Source organism: Rutidosis leptorrhynchoides, chromosome 5, assembly GCF_046630445.1.
Source record: "Rutidosis leptorrhynchoides isolate AG116_Rl617_1_P2 chromosome 5, CSIRO_AGI_Rlap_v1, whole genome shotgun sequence".
Taxonomy (NCBI): domain Eukaryota; kingdom Viridiplantae; phylum Streptophyta; class Magnoliopsida; order Asterales; family Asteraceae; genus Rutidosis; species Rutidosis leptorrhynchoides.
This window is the reverse complement of record NC_092337.1, coordinates 30,100,250-30,115,182: the sequence shown is the minus strand read 5'-3', so window position 1 is coordinate 30,115,182 and position 14,933 is coordinate 30,100,250. Positions and strand designations below refer to the sequence as shown.

General features: G+C 31.7%; 3 protein-coding genes across 3 annotated transcripts; 2 read left to right on the top strand and 1 right to left on the bottom strand.

Annotated features, from left to right (window-relative positions):
- The first annotated feature begins 5,160 nt into the window (after positions 1–5,160).
- LOC139850444 (uncharacterized) lies at positions 5,161–6,269 on the top strand. Its single transcript, XM_071840018.1, has 3 exons — positions 5,161–5,365; positions 5,924–6,127; positions 6,208–6,269. Exons 1-3 carry the CDS (start codon positions 5,205–5,207, stop codon positions 6,209–6,211), a joined length of 369 nt encoding a protein of 122 aa, XP_071696119.1. The 5' UTR covers positions 5,161–5,204; the 3' UTR covers positions 6,212–6,269.
- Positions 6,270–6,311: 42 nt separating this feature from the next.
- Positions 6,312–8,909, top strand: LOC139848493 (uncharacterized). Its single transcript, XM_071838222.1, has 4 exons — positions 6,312–6,447; positions 6,536–6,622; positions 8,408–8,656; positions 8,830–8,909. The coding sequence occupies exons 1-4, from the start codon at positions 6,312–6,314 to the stop codon at positions 8,907–8,909; spliced, it is 552 nt and encodes a 183-aa protein (XP_071694323.1).
- Positions 8,910–9,538: 629 nt separating this feature from the next.
- On the bottom strand, positions 9,539–12,913 carry LOC139848093 (serine--tRNA ligase). The gene is made up of 10 exons (XM_071837822.1): positions 12,786–12,913; positions 12,394–12,558; positions 12,219–12,289; positions 11,689–11,850; positions 11,450–11,555; positions 11,068–11,261; positions 10,815–10,918; positions 10,542–10,725; positions 9,984–10,163; positions 9,539–9,757 (listed from the first exon to the last, which is right to left on the bottom strand). The coding sequence occupies exons 2-10, from the start codon at positions 12,524–12,526 to the stop codon at positions 9,539–9,541; spliced, it is 1,353 nt and encodes a 450-aa protein (XP_071693923.1). The 5' UTR covers positions 12,527–12,558; positions 12,786–12,913.
- Positions 12,914–14,933: the final 2,020 nt, after the last annotated feature.

Sequence of the window (14,933 nt, the reverse complement as noted above, 5' to 3'; positions counted from 1 at the left end):
ATAGAAATATATTACATCGACATATGTTTCTTGAATGCAGTTTTTACACAATATCATACAAACATGGACTCCAAATCATGTCCTTATTTTAGTATGCAATAGCGGAAGCTCTTAGTATTCACCTGAGAATAAACATGTTTTAAACGTCAACAAAAATGTTGGTGAGTTATAGGTTTAAACTATATATATCAAATGGTAACAATAGACTACAAGATTTCATATTTCAATACACATCCCATACATAGAGATAAAAATCATTCATATGGTGAACACCTGGTAATCGACATTATGTTATCATTATATTATGATGTATGAATATCTCTTAATATGATACATACAATGTATGAATATCTCTTAATATGATACATACATTAAAATATCGTTACAACGATAATCGTTACATATAAGTATCGTTTCGTAAATCTTGAGTTAGTAGTCTTGTTTTTACATATGTAGTTCATTGTTAACACACTTAATGATATATTTAAATATCATTTTATCATGTTAAATATAGTGTATCAATATCTTAATATGATACATATGTATTTAGTAGACGTTATCATAACGATAATCGTTATATATATCATTTCGAGTCTCTTAACTTAGTAATCTCATTTCTTATGTATATCACACATTGTTAATATACTTAGTGAGATACTTACTCATCATAATCTCATGTCAACCATATATATATGTCTATATATACAACAACATGTAGTTTTCACAATTTTGTAACGTTCGTGAATCGCCGGTCAACTTGGGTGATCAATTGTCTATATGAAACTTATTTCATTTAATCAAGTCTTAACAAGTTTGATTGCTTAACACGTTGGAAACATTTAGTCATGTAAATATAAATCTCAATTAATATATATAAACATGGAAAAGTTCGGGTCACTACAACAGAGACCCAAAATCATATCACAATGTATCTAATAATTCAATCATCTGATATTATCTTATAATTCTGTCATCAAATACGATCATATAAAGTATTATACCTAATACTTTGTTAACGTTTTCAAGTTATAATATATATATATATATATATATATATATATATATATATATATATATATACGTATAAATTCCAATCCAATTATAATGGTTCGTGAATCGTCAGGGTTTGGTCAAGGTTAAATGAATGTATGAACATAGTTTAAAATTTTTGAGATTCAACATTATAGACTTTGCTTATCGTGTTGAAAACATATAAAGATCAAGTTTAAATTTGGTCGAAAATTTCCGGGTTGTCACATACTTGTCGCCTGATTATTCTCAGAAGAACTGCACTATTCAAGTAGGAAATGTGAATCAATAAATAAAATACCGTTTATTTTTTTAATGGAGTTCTAACTTAAAAGTAACGATACTTATATTTTGATTAATATTTTGTATAACAATCTTATAAACGTCAAAATAAAACTAAAAATAAGGCTCCGTTTGTTTTTTATTTTTATTAAGTTATGTTGTCTGAATCAATTTATGATGTTTGTGAGTAATAAGTGATGAAAAAATATTTATTGTTTGTTTTACGTGCGGAATAAATGACTGAATAATTAAAATTACAAATTTAACCTTGTATATATGATAGTTATAGGCAGTTACGTTAGCAGTGTTGAAGGAGTAGGGGTCAATATGAGAATTCACATTTCCATGACTTAAAATATTAAGACAATCTATTTTTGTAAAATTAAAAAACAAACATCATATGATTTATTCAGTTTTATATCATTAAGTTCAATTTAATCAATTAAGTTTTAAACAAACAAATGGGGCTTAAGTTATTTTTATAGAAAATTAAGGTAAACTAGTGAAATGACCCGTGAAACCAAGTGTTTGTTTAAACGAAACAGTTTAATGATATATTTTAAGTATTAAATGAACGTAAATGCTAAAGTTATTTAGTTTAATGACCCGTATAACCACAGAGTCCGAATAAGAAACTCGTCAGCTGAACATTTCATCAGACACCTAAAATACATATTAAATAATCCACATTCAATCATAAGAGATAATATCGATTGTCATTTTATTTTAAAAGTGTAAATTAAAATATAAATTTAGAATTGGTTTTCTTCTACCTCTCTTTTATACCTTCTCGTACTCAATTCAAAATAATTAATTACAATAATTTAAAATTATTTAATAATTAAAATAATTATTGATAAGATTTAATCATAATAATTAATTAATAAGATTTAATTTTAATTTAAAATATTAATGACATCACCCACCATACTTAGATTTTTTTCTTTTTAATTTTTTTAACAAATAAATTAGCCTAATAATGACATCATCATTATAGGATATTAATATTAATAGATTAACAATAAAAGTTCTACATGAATTCGAAATAAACTAAAGGTTTAGAACTCAGAAATATAGAAAAATGAACCGAATGCAGTAGCATCAAGCAAATGTGACAAAACGCATTTAAGACTTACTATGTTGCTCGAACTTGAACCTTGACAAAGTTAGGATCTATGTTAGCAGCCATCAGACAGTCTCCTCAAAGCTTCTTTCATCCTTCCGAAGAGAAATCCTAGGTGCTGCACGATTGCTATAACACAACATCAGCGCCTTAAGGCAACTTTCAGATTTCTCATTTTGAGATACAAAGTTTAGCCCGTCTGTGTAACAATCCTCCGTTTTGTTCGAAACATATAACTTAACATGTTAATATATGCATCAGAAGATTACATAACGATAAGTAGCATAATAGATTAGGCAAAACCGGAAAAAAAACAAATAAGAAAGGTGAGGAGAAAGTAGTTATTACTAACCGAAATTGATGTTCCGCTGTTCAATTCCCAACTATGGTGGATTGTTCTATTAAGATGCAATAGAATAAATTTATAAATGTCAAACCGAAGTCTAAACATAACAAATCAAACAAAACACATGAACGAATAAAATCAAACAAATATGTATTCTAGACTTTCATAAACAACCACAAAAGTACAAATTAAAACTCTAATCGGTAACATAATATGAAATAAGATATTACAAAATGAGAATATAAACCAAAAGAAAGATTTCCTTAATAAGCTTTGCCTTCAAATCTATACAATTGACATTGCAAACAAAATTAGTATATAATAAAATTAAAAAACACCACAAAATGCAAAGTACAGTGATAAGCATATTTACCTGACAAAAGTGTAACGGGAGTGAAGCATATTCCCTTTCTTCTCTCATATTTTAAAGTGTAGATCAAAAATGTAGGTACAAAATTGCTACAATTTATGATCCAAAGCAAACCATCAACTTTTAGCACATGCAACCTGTTACTGGACTCTACTAATGCAAAGACTTTAATTGGTAATTATAACCAAGCCGGAAAAAATTCAAGTGAAAGATGATAGCGGAAGTTTATGTATTAAAACATTCAGGTGAAAAACATTAAACTCAATATAATTTTATATAAAATAATGTAAAAAGCTTGTAATAGTTGTAGGTACAGAGATATGTTAGAAGTATCAAACTAAAACCGAAAAATTAATTTATGGAGTGCTTGTACATTATTACCGAACAAAAATCAGTTATTTCCATGATTATGTACCAGCAAGTCTGCAACACACACTAATTAAAAAAGAAGCGACATAAAGTTTATAAAAATAAAGTTTATAACAGTTTGACTTTTAATGAAGACAAATTAAAGGTTTGACTTTTAACGAAGGCAGATAAAGTTTGACTTTTCATATGAAATAAAGAGAAGCTCCCAACAATTACATATACAAATCGGCTGAAGATCAAAACTCATATACATGTTGACTTGAGAAGCTCCCAACAACCTCATTTATCTTTTTTTTTTAACGGCAAAAAAACATTTTATTAAAGATCTCTTTAACTGAATTGAAGAAGTACAAACCTCTAAGCTACTCATGTTACTATCATTGAGTCATTTTATCAAACAGATTGCTAAAAGTCAATTTTTCATTCTTTGAACAGAAACCCAAAATGTACTTCTTTGTTTTTTTTATGCCCAATCAGCCAAAGCTGTAAGTATATAACTGTTTTCACATAATACTATGATATGAAACAACCAATTTCTAAGATCATTATACCCAATAAACACAACCACATCACATAATCAATGCACACAAACATACGATACATCACCTTATATGCATAAACAGAAACCAAATAATAATCATGAAACTAATAACAATTCAATCCCTATTAAGCGACAAAAAAACTTGGTGAATTCGAAGCAACTTGTAGATCTACTTCAATATCAGCTACAACTAAGCTTTCCACTTATCATTAGAAATATAGAAACGTTCACGGTATGTGAAATCTGGTAAATTGGGTAAAATTTAAATGAAATCTATAAACCATAATAAGAAATACGAACAGATATACGAAAATTGTTAGATACAAAATCGACGATAAGAATCAATACAACAAAAACCTTAATTTGATGTCGAATATTGTTATTTACGTACCGTCGTAAAATAGAACCAGCCATCAGCTGTCGACTTTGATTGATTGACTCGATCTATGGTTATTTCCTGTTGTACATCTTCACGATTAGATGATTACTTGTAAGCTTAGTTAAGGTTTAGCTAGGTTGAATTTGATTTTTGAAGCGTGTTTTAGGGTTTTGAAAGGATGAAAATGGGACGGAATGGGGGCGACGAAGGGTTTCTGTGTTTTTTTAATGTCGTAATAATACATATATATAATCCGTTATTAATTAATTAATTAATTAATTTTAATGACATCATCTAAGGTGTCTAAATTTTTTTCTTTTTATTTTTTGATTTTCTTTTGTGAAGGAGAAAACTTATTTATGATGTCATCATTTTAGAAATTTAATAGAAACTATAGATAGATAGATGAGTTAACTATTAATAAAATTTGTCAAAAATATAATAATATATACGGAGTAGTAATTTCGTTTTTCCCAAGCAAAAGAATAATAAACAAATAAATAAAAAGTATTGCTCCGTAATTAACGTATAATATAAAACTCACGTCCAAACGCGCCCCTTCGTTTTCATATCCACCGGCACAAAATCAAGAAATTATAACTGTACAATACGATCTGTATTTATACATTATAAGTATACACATCTATTGGTTCAGCTGCTTCATCATTAATCTAACAAAAGTTTCAATATCATTAAAGATTATTAACAAGTTTTATTCTATATCATTAAAGATTATTAACAAGTTTTATTCTTTCTATATCAATAATGGCTGGAATAGGTTTACTGAGGGATCTATTGAAAAAAAATCCGAGTATTAGTGGCACAACCCTACAGTCTGCCGGTTTATATTCCGCCACGGTAGCTGCATCTTCTTATGCCGCCTCTGTCGCCGCCAGCACACCTTTTGCATCTAGGGCTTTATTTGGGTATGCTCTTTGTATTATATATTTTTATTGGCTTTTAATTTTAAAATTTTTATCGTTAGTTCAAATTATTTTATCATGTAATATCTGTAATGTAATGAATGTGTTTTTATGACTTTAGGATCTTATCTATAGTCTTGGAATTATATGTTTGCATAAAATATCAAATTACCTGTTTATTTGTGCTGTGGAGTGTAGAGTATTAGTAGCTGTTAAGCTGTAATTTATTTTATTATTCTCTAGTTGTTCATTTTTTTCATCTGGGTATGAAAAGAGGACATGTATCGTGTGGCAATGATGTTAAATTTGCTATAAAAATGTCAACTTTATTTATAAAGATGTTAAATTTGGTATAAAAATGTTAACTCTAGTTATCAAAATTGTCAAAATACCGGATGTTGGAGAATTGAAGAATACGCATTTTACAATTTTGCTAAAATCTTTGTTTTATTGCTTATTAGCGAATTCAAGATTAAAGCTTGTTAATGTTTTGATAGACAAATAAGAAGCTTATTTTACTTTCTTTAAAAACACTCATGATTTATTATACGGATGGAACAGTTTTGGTGGAAAAAAAGTTGCTTATTGTGATGCTGGCGTGACCCCACCTCCTGCAACCGTAGACTACCTAACAAGTTTAAGGACTGCATCTGAAACCATCTTTCGACATGATACCTTAAACAACGTGACCAAAGAATATTCCATCGAGCTAAAGCCAATGTTCTCCGCTTTCCATCCTAAATCATTTGCATTAACATCATTAAGGTCATTTCTATTGTTTTATTTGCCTCTTGTGACGCCTAAGGAAGAAGATGATGACAATGATTTCTTACCTGACTCTTCAGATAATAATCGTCCGGACTTAGTTGTACCCTTCAAGAAATCAGTAAAACAAATCCTTCGTGAAGTAAGAATTTTGTTTATACATGTTAAAAACGCACATTTTAAAATGGTTATTAGCAGTTGGCTGATTTATATTTTTTTTTTTTTTGTATTGCAGACTAGCGTTGTTACCACCAGACGTGTATTGGAACGACTTGCTGTTCAACATTTCTCACAGCGTACTGCATGGAAACTTCTTAAAGGTACATACTTTATCTTACTGTGACATTACAATTTCATATGATTTTTTTTAGTAATTTATCGTCTTTTTTTTTTCGTTGATCGTGCTAGATGTACCGAAGTCTGCAATTCGAAAAGCTAATAGGGGAATGCCAATGCACACTTACGTCTTTTGTGTCGGCAGAACAACATTTAGAGGTTAGTTGTGTATCTGTTTCTGTTTTTATTGAGTCGATGATATGAAATTAGTTATAAATTAATTTACGCATCTACTTATCTGAATATACTTATACTCTATATAATATTTGAACATTGTAGCTAGTCTATCTGTAAATAGTAATTGAAATATATTGAATATAGCTTAATTTGGTATTGTGAAATCATCAATTTGATTTGTGGTCTTCTTTTAATGTTTGATAATATCAAGCTTGTTGGTGCTTTGTAAACTGCATGTTAGAAGATTTATAGGAAAAATGAAAATGCATGGTTGCAGTTAGAAGATGGTCAATGAATCTATAGGGTATTGATCTTTTGACCATATTGTTTGTATTTATTTTGCAAACTGACCTTATATACTTGTTATATTGTATAAAGGGTTAAAGCCACAAATTGGCTATATACTTACACAAATGTCCCGATGTCGCCCATATACCCATTTGCGTCATACTGTCGTCTACAAACTTATAAAAAACGTACTAATATAAACAAAATTCTTTTTTTAACTGTCAACCCAAATGGTTGATTACATGTCTGCTGATTTGGAGCTTAGTTGGCATGCCACATATATTTTAAATTAATCTCTATATATATAAATTTATACATATACATATTCCAGAATTCGTGAAGAAAAGTTAGCTTCATCATCCTAGCTCAAACTTCGAATTAAAGCTTCAAATAAACTAAAATTTGTTCCTGGAGTAGCGATTTAGAGGATTCATGAAGCAACTTCGATTAAAACATCAACATATTTCAGAATTCGTGAAGAACAGTTAGCGACTTCATCATATGAACATGAATATTGAACTTCCGATTTAGCATGTTTTAGATCACGAATCGTTGATAAAAATTGTTGCAAATCAATCCAATAACACTGTTCAATCATCAATTGATCCAGAAGCATACCAGAAATCACGAATTGATTCGTTGACCGTAAACTCATAAACTGTCTTCATGAATTCGAGCTCGATACTTTGAGTTTGGATATGAGATTTTGCATAGAGATCCATGACATGAATTGTAACAGATCTACAATTTTATTTTTCGCAAAATCATTCTGAATCAGTCCGGAGGCCAAATCGGTTAAGGATGAACTCGATCCAATCGTGTTGAATCTAATGTTGTTAGCCGAATCTAATGTTGTTAGCTGAATCTAATTGATAATGAAGCTTCGGTTTCTGTTTCTGATCATCTTTCTGGACTCATGATGTTGAACATCATCAATTGAAGAATTCAAGTTTGAGCTAGGATGAAGGTTCGTGCGTACTGTAGTAGCAAAGGAAGAACACGAATCTGAATTTTATTTTGTGATTTTCTAAATCTGAATGATATATAATATGATGTTATGAATTCATAAATGTTGTTGTGAATTATGATATGATTTTGTGTTTTTGAATTTTAATCAATTTTGTAGAAAGAACAAACAAAAAAACATCAATTAAAAATTTTAAAAAAAAATATTACACGTAATGTTTTTTACAGGTTGAACCGGTAACCGGTAGCAAAATGTTAACATGAGTACACTTTTTAAAAGTTTGTAGACGACAGTGGGACCAAATGGGTATATAGGCGACATGTGGACATTTGAGTAAGTATATAGCCATTTTTTGGCTTCAACCCTTGTATAAATGGAAAACATGTTCATATCAAAGAGTTGACTTATTTTGTTCTTGGAGACTACAATAATATATGTGATATTTAAGTGAGGATTTGAAACTGTAGGTCTCAACCATTTTAACACACTAGAAAATTTATTTGGGTGAGCAGGTCACTGTTTAGGAGTTGCAGCATCATGGCTTGTTCAACTTGGGATTGAATGTTATCCTTTTGTTCGTGACATGTTAAAATCTAATGAACTGGAAGTTGTTGATGGTGATGAGCAAGCACAACGAGCAAAAACTCTCGGGAAGAAGGTTTATGGTGTTACGGTTAGATGTGGTGCATCGCTTGTTTTTGCATCCATAGGAGCGGGAATTGGTGCTACTCTTTTCCGCCCATCATCCGGTCAATCAATTGGTAAGAACCACTTTTATATTATTTCATTTTATTTATTTAATTGGTTATCTTATAATCTTATTTTTTAAAAGCCATCGTCTATCTTTATTCTGATTATTATTTTATTATTCAGGTTCAAAACTCACACATTGATTCATGATTACTGATATTGATATTGTTGCATTTAACTACAGGGTGTTTGCTGGGCGACTTGGCTGGGCCTATCATCGTGTCGGCTTGTTTTGCTAATATTACTCGTTTAGAGGGTTCGTAGTTGGATGTTGTTAACAGTTAAAGATTTTGGTTTTATAACGTAGGTTTTACCTGTAAGACATACAAGGTGAAACAATTGCTGAGATGCATTGGTCGTTAGTGTTACATTTGTGAGCATCATTATGTGCAATTAACAATTATTTACGATGAATATATGCAACTGAAGGTTTTAACTTCAGAATAAAGTACATAATCTAATCTAATTAGATACAGATATATGTGACTTTGCCAACAATCTTAACAATGAATAATAAAGATTATGACGTTATGCAACACAAGTAGTTTATCAATTACTCTTTAAACTGGGATATCATTATGTCAAGCTACTGATTCAAAGACCAAGACTTGAAAACCTAACGCAGTGTTTACCCTTTTTCGTCCAACCCAGCAACATCTCTACTCCTAAACTTCTAGTATGATGAAACAAATGAAGCACAAACATTTAGCATAACTAAACAATCCAGTATTTTTCAAATAAAGTATAAACGACAATGTAAGCTGAACAATTCTATCAAAATAACCAAACATAAAAATCATATCATCATGCAACATCTTCTAATCTGATGATACTAACGGCAAAAATAAACCCAAAATAAACAAGAGCATATTTCCAACCCACCCATATAACTACTACTTGGCTTTTGGTTTATTCCCTTTTGTTTCTTTAGCCGGAGCGGGGGCGGCTTGGAAAGGCACAAAAGTCTTGCCGCCCATATAAGGCTGTAGAACTTCTGGTACTGCAACACCGTCTTCGGTTTGATAGTTCTCAAGGATGCAGCAAAGGGTCCTCTCTGTGGCTGTTAGGGTTGAGTTTAACAGATGGCAGTACTTTTTCGTCTGTTCATTGCTCTGTACAAATTAAACAAAAACTCAAAATCAACATCACATAAGATAAAGATTACAATAAAGTTTTAAACTTTATCTTTTTATGCTTGGAATCATGTTATTAAGGGCATAAATCGTGATACTTAAACAATTTAAAAGTGGCCCCAAATATATGCAATGAGACATAGTTCAACGAATACGATTCAACAGGAAACCAATGTAACAGATTTGAAAAGAAAGAAAAGATTACCTTCTTCTGTCCAAATCTGATCTCCAATTTTCTTGACTGATAATCAGTGCAGTTTGAACATGACACAAGTTCTCTGAAAGTTTTGGATGCAGGAAACCATGCTTCCAAGTCATACTTCTTTGCTGCAGCATCATTCAGTGCCCCAGAGACTATCGATACTATATGATAAGGCAGTTTCAACTGCAGTACAGTAGGATACATTAATATCATATCAACGATTCATTAATAAGCAATCAAAGATTCATACATCAGATGATGGAAAAACTAATCACTGTCCAATGCCAATACATTATGACATATATGACTATGCACAGTGATTTGGCTGTCAATGTTGTTTGGACTTTGCTATATCTCTCAGAGTATTTGTATTTATATTCATTTAACCACCAACGATTCAAAATCTTTAACCATTACAACAAATTTAAGCATAATTTGTTTTAAAGATGGGCCTTGGAGATGTTATTATCATTAACAATTTAACAATACTCCATAAAATATAAGAGTATAGCATATAATTCATATTCATATAGAAACTATACGAAGGAAAAAAATACTTACCATCTGATAAAACTCCTCTGAGTTTTTGATCATCTCCTCGTGCATGTCCCACGAGTCATTGCCGTCTGGGCTGGTGATGCAAAACTGTTCGATTTTCTCAAACTGATGAACACGAAAAATGCCCAGTGTGTCTCGGCCATGCGAACCAGCCTCTTTACGAAAACACGATGAATATCCAGCATATCTGAAAAGTTTCCAACATTATACAACTAAAAGAATGTAAAACTTTTAAAAAAGAATTGTAAATGTTTATGCAGAGAGTAACTGCAAGACCTTATTGGCAGTTGCTTTGGATGAATCCAGTCATCTATGTGATAAGCACAGAGTGGTTGTTCAGCAGTTGCAATCAAATACTTGTCATCTCCTTCACCTGTTACCTATTAATAAAAAAAAAAAAAACATCATATAAGAACTATTTCAGAAATAGCAAAATTTAAATCACTAACAAAAGGGTGTAGCAAATTATGCAAGCTTCATCTTTTGAAATAATATACTATATTAAAAGAAGGACTAGAGAGATCTATACCTTGTAAAGTTCCTCATCAAATTGTGCTAACTGAGCGCACTTTCCCATTATATCTTTCCTCATAAAGAATGGAGTTTGCAATGCTGTGTAGCCCCTTTTCTCCAAGAAATCAAGACCAAAGTTTATAAGAGCTTGATTGAGAAGCACACCATCTCCTTTTAGATAATATCCTCTACCACCAGCAACATTAGCACCTGAAAAACAAAAAAGGGAGATGATGAATTAGCCATGAAATTAGTTGAGCATCTATGATACTAAGTTACTTACACAATAAACTTCATATAAAGTGCTAAAAGACGAAGTATCCTAACTATGACATTCAAGTTCATATAGTATACACATGTTAAGTTAACAACTCAACTGAAACAAATCATATAAATACCTTTCTTGAGATCTGCAATTCCAAGAAGTTCCACAAGCTCGACGTGATTTTTAAGTCCCGTCTCTGATCTCATCTCCCCCCAAGTCCGAACAACAGCATTGTTTGCCTAAAGTTAACATTGGTAACACAAGGGTTATATAATCATTCAACCACCATGTACAAAAAGCCCTATGAAAAGATGATCAGATTATGATCTAAACACATAATTAAAAAAGATCATAAAACGCATCATGTCACACCTCATCATTGCTAATAGGAACCGAGTCATGCACAAGATTCCCAACTGTCTCCAACTTTGAAAATAATATCGCTCGAGCCTCCTGAACTTCTGCTTCTTTCTTTGCAGTTGAATTCTTATTTTCCTCCGTATTTTTAATCATGGCACTTGCATCTTCTCCAGACTACAAAAGAGTCAATTTTTCAGTTTAAATTTAGTGGTGATGAATACACACCAGCATACAGTCTTTTTGTATATGACTGAATGATACTTTTGTCATTCAAAATAACTTATTTGAAACCCTAGAGAACTATTCAACATATAGTACTTTTTCCCCAATAGACTATCTACAACTTATAGTTTGTTAACATCATAAGATAAAAAAGTAGTTTCTGCGTTCAATCAACTTACATCATGACCATTAAGTACGTTTTAAAAAAAATATAAATATATGAATCTAATGTTCAATGGGGATTGAAACCTTTCTACAGCTATTATCAGATATACAAAGTTCATCCTACATTATAACCTGTGAAAATAAGAAATACTTACAATCCTAAGTTTAGCAACTTCTTTGTTGATCTTGTTAAAGTCTTTTCGCAACTGTTCAAGCTCAAACGTACCTGCAAATCATAAAATAAAGAATGAACTTAACCATTACATATATATTGCAAGACATGTAAAACCTAAAAAACGATTAACCAAAGTAATGTAAACAACAACTTACGAAGTCGCAACTCTTTGTCGAGATGAATAATTTCATCCACGAGTTCTACACTTGCAAAACGACGACGTTGCGATTCACGTATCTTTTCTGGATCGAAGCCCTTTTCCTCCCTAAAAAGGTTTATGTCCAACATACTGTCTCTTTGTTTCTGATAAGATCAGCCAACTGATTTTGAGTTGAAATTGCACGAACAACATTAACAATCTCAGTACATGAACAACAAATTCATCTAAATCATTAAAGTGTACAATTGAAACTTGATAATTAACTCATTTAACTTGAAATACAAATCGGAAACCCTAATTTAAAATAGTAAGGACGTATCAAAAGCAACTGCATCCCTACCACTAACACAGTACAAACATTATATATAACCGAAACGGTGAGCTTACACACAGTCGTCGGAGATCAACAGCTTCGCAGGCAAACGGTGTGTCGTTAGGGTTTTGAGCGGCGGCGATCGTATAAATAAGATGATTGCGAAAAGGGGGTTTATAATGAGGTTTTGCTCTTTCTTTCCTGTGGGCAAAAATAAGGTGAACGCTATGTTTACAAGGGTTAAATTAGAAAATAAAGATGAATGTACAGTATTTTATGCACAAGAAACAAACAATTCAAGTGATAATGTAATTTTTACAATATTCTAAAACAACCGATAAAAATAAATTTACGGTCCTAACATTGTTAAATTTATGCATACAGATCAGATGTGTTAGAAAGTGTTATACAAAATAATATTTTAAAGCGTATGGTTTTTTTGAAAGTTGTGTTTGGAATCAGTGAGAGTGATTGAAAATCTGAAACAACCTAGCCGATCTTTTTTCATGCAGAAACGTGTTATCGGGCGGAAATCAGAACCGCATAACAGAGACCTAATCCATCAATCAATACGAGCACGTGGATCGGGTTAAATTCCCACGTACAGGTCGGTAAATCCTCCTCCCTCACGCCTTTTGCATAGCCAGAAATCGAACCCTTGACATCAACCGTGCGCAATACTCAAGGTATTTTGAACTATTCACGAAGACAGTTCTAAAGCATATTTGATGATGTATGAATAATGTGAATGTAAAGATAAGTATTCTGGTGACTTCACGGTCGCCAAAGAGGCCCCGAGAAGCATCACCAACACGTTTTTGATGAGATCTATGGAGCTATTTTTATTTTTTTTACCTCATTTTTACCATTAGAAAGTGTTTTTTAAGATAAAGTACAACACTCGTTTATTCTCTACGTTCGAGCTTTTAAGATATGCCAATCTTAAATATTTGACCATAAGATTATACGGAGATTGGATTTGAATGTCCATTTTCCATTATCCTATCGCTTGGGGTAATTATTCGACTAATTAGTAGTGTCATGGACTCCGAGTTCACTCCTATGTTTAAATGTAATTGAAACCTTAGTTTGAGTGGTATGAGGTGAGATCTAAATTGGAGTTTCCAACATTAATGCGATTTGGGAAAGCCTCCGGGGGTTCCCAATCTTTGATGGTACTGCCAACATCGTCGCGAATTGGATTTCCTACTAACGTGTGTGTGAGTGACATATGATCGCGAAAGTGGTTAAATCTCCTATTGGTGATGCCGATATATACCACCGTCCGAAAAAAAGGTTCAAAATGTTCGATATAAAATGAAATGATAGTAAGAACAAGGAGCTAAATGATTATTTTTACTGAGTAAACAAAAATTAAAGTAAACTAATTCAATACGGAGTATTTATTAAACGCGTCCTAATCATTTTTAAGGTATCAAGAGTCAGGACGTAGTTGTGGTGAACCGTCCAATTTATTTATTTTAGTTAATTAATCCGTTACAAAATTGACATCATTCATATACCATTGAGTATATTTATGAATTTTAGTAACCACGATAACACGTACAAATCATTATAAATAGCATCACTTTTTTTTAAAATGACTTTTAAAATAACATTTATTAAAATGTAGAACAGTTTAAACCACAATACTACATTAACAACAATTTAAGAGATGTCATTACAAAATGTGTGAGAGAGAGTGTGAGAGGTGAGAGAGTGTGGAGAGAGAAAGTGAGGTATGACGGTGGCACGTTAGGGCATAGAGATTGCGACATTGGAAGACTTCGGAATGGATTTATGGGGCTCTTCGGAAGCCGTTTAACATCCTTCATGTTCTTCAATTACCCCGAGAGCTGGAAGATGACGGATCTGTGGAAAGTTTTCAAGCCATATGGTGACTTGCGTGATATTTACATGGCCGGAAAAAGATTAAAGAGTGGCCAAAGATTCGCGTTTGCTAGGTTTCATGGTGTGAATGATGCGGACAGATTGCTAAAATCACTTGAAAATATTAAGTTTGAGGATTATTCAATCCACATATTCAGAGCTGTTGAGAGAGAACGTATGGCAAATAGAGAAAGGGCAGGTGCCCATGGGGGTACTACGCATGAATGGAAAAATCCTGTTCATGGTAATACTGCTCAGGCTAATCAATTCAAATACAAGAAAGATATCTTTGCTACCCATGGGTGTGACTACAGGGAGAATCTTAATAAGTC

Bases quoted from the DNA above. Each gene is read 5' to 3' on its own strand.
- LOC139850444 (XM_071840018.1), top strand. From the start codon at position 5,205: ATGGCTGGAATAGGTTTACTGAGGGATCTATTGAAAAAAAATCCGAGT. The intron at 5,366-5,923 runs GTATGCTCTTTG...CGGATGGAACAG, and splicing joins GCATCTAGGGCTTTATTTGG to TTTTGGTGGAAAAAAAGTTG.
- LOC139848493 (XM_071838222.1), top strand. From the start codon at position 6,312: ATGGTTATTAGCAGTTGGCTGATTTATATTTTTTTTTTTTTTGTATTG. The intron at 6,623-8,407 runs GTTAGTTGTGTA...TTGGGTGAGCAG, and splicing joins CGGCAGAACAACATTTAGAG to GTCACTGTTTAGGAGTTGCA. The intron at 8,657-8,829 runs GTAAGAACCACT...ATTTAACTACAG, and splicing joins ATCATCCGGTCAATCAATTG to GGTGTTTGCTGGGCGACTTG.
- LOC139848093 (XM_071837822.1), bottom strand. From the start codon at position 12,526: ATGTTGGACATAAACCTTTTTAGGGAGGAAAAGGGCTTCGATCCAGAA. The intron at 12,290-12,393 runs GTAAGTTGTTGT...TATGATTTGCAG, and splicing joins CGACAAAGAGTTGCGACTTC to GTACGTTTGAGCTTGAACAG. The intron at 10,919-11,067 runs GTATAGATCTCT...TTTTATTAATAG, and splicing joins TTGATGAGGAACTTTACAAG to GTAACAGGTGAAGGAGATGA.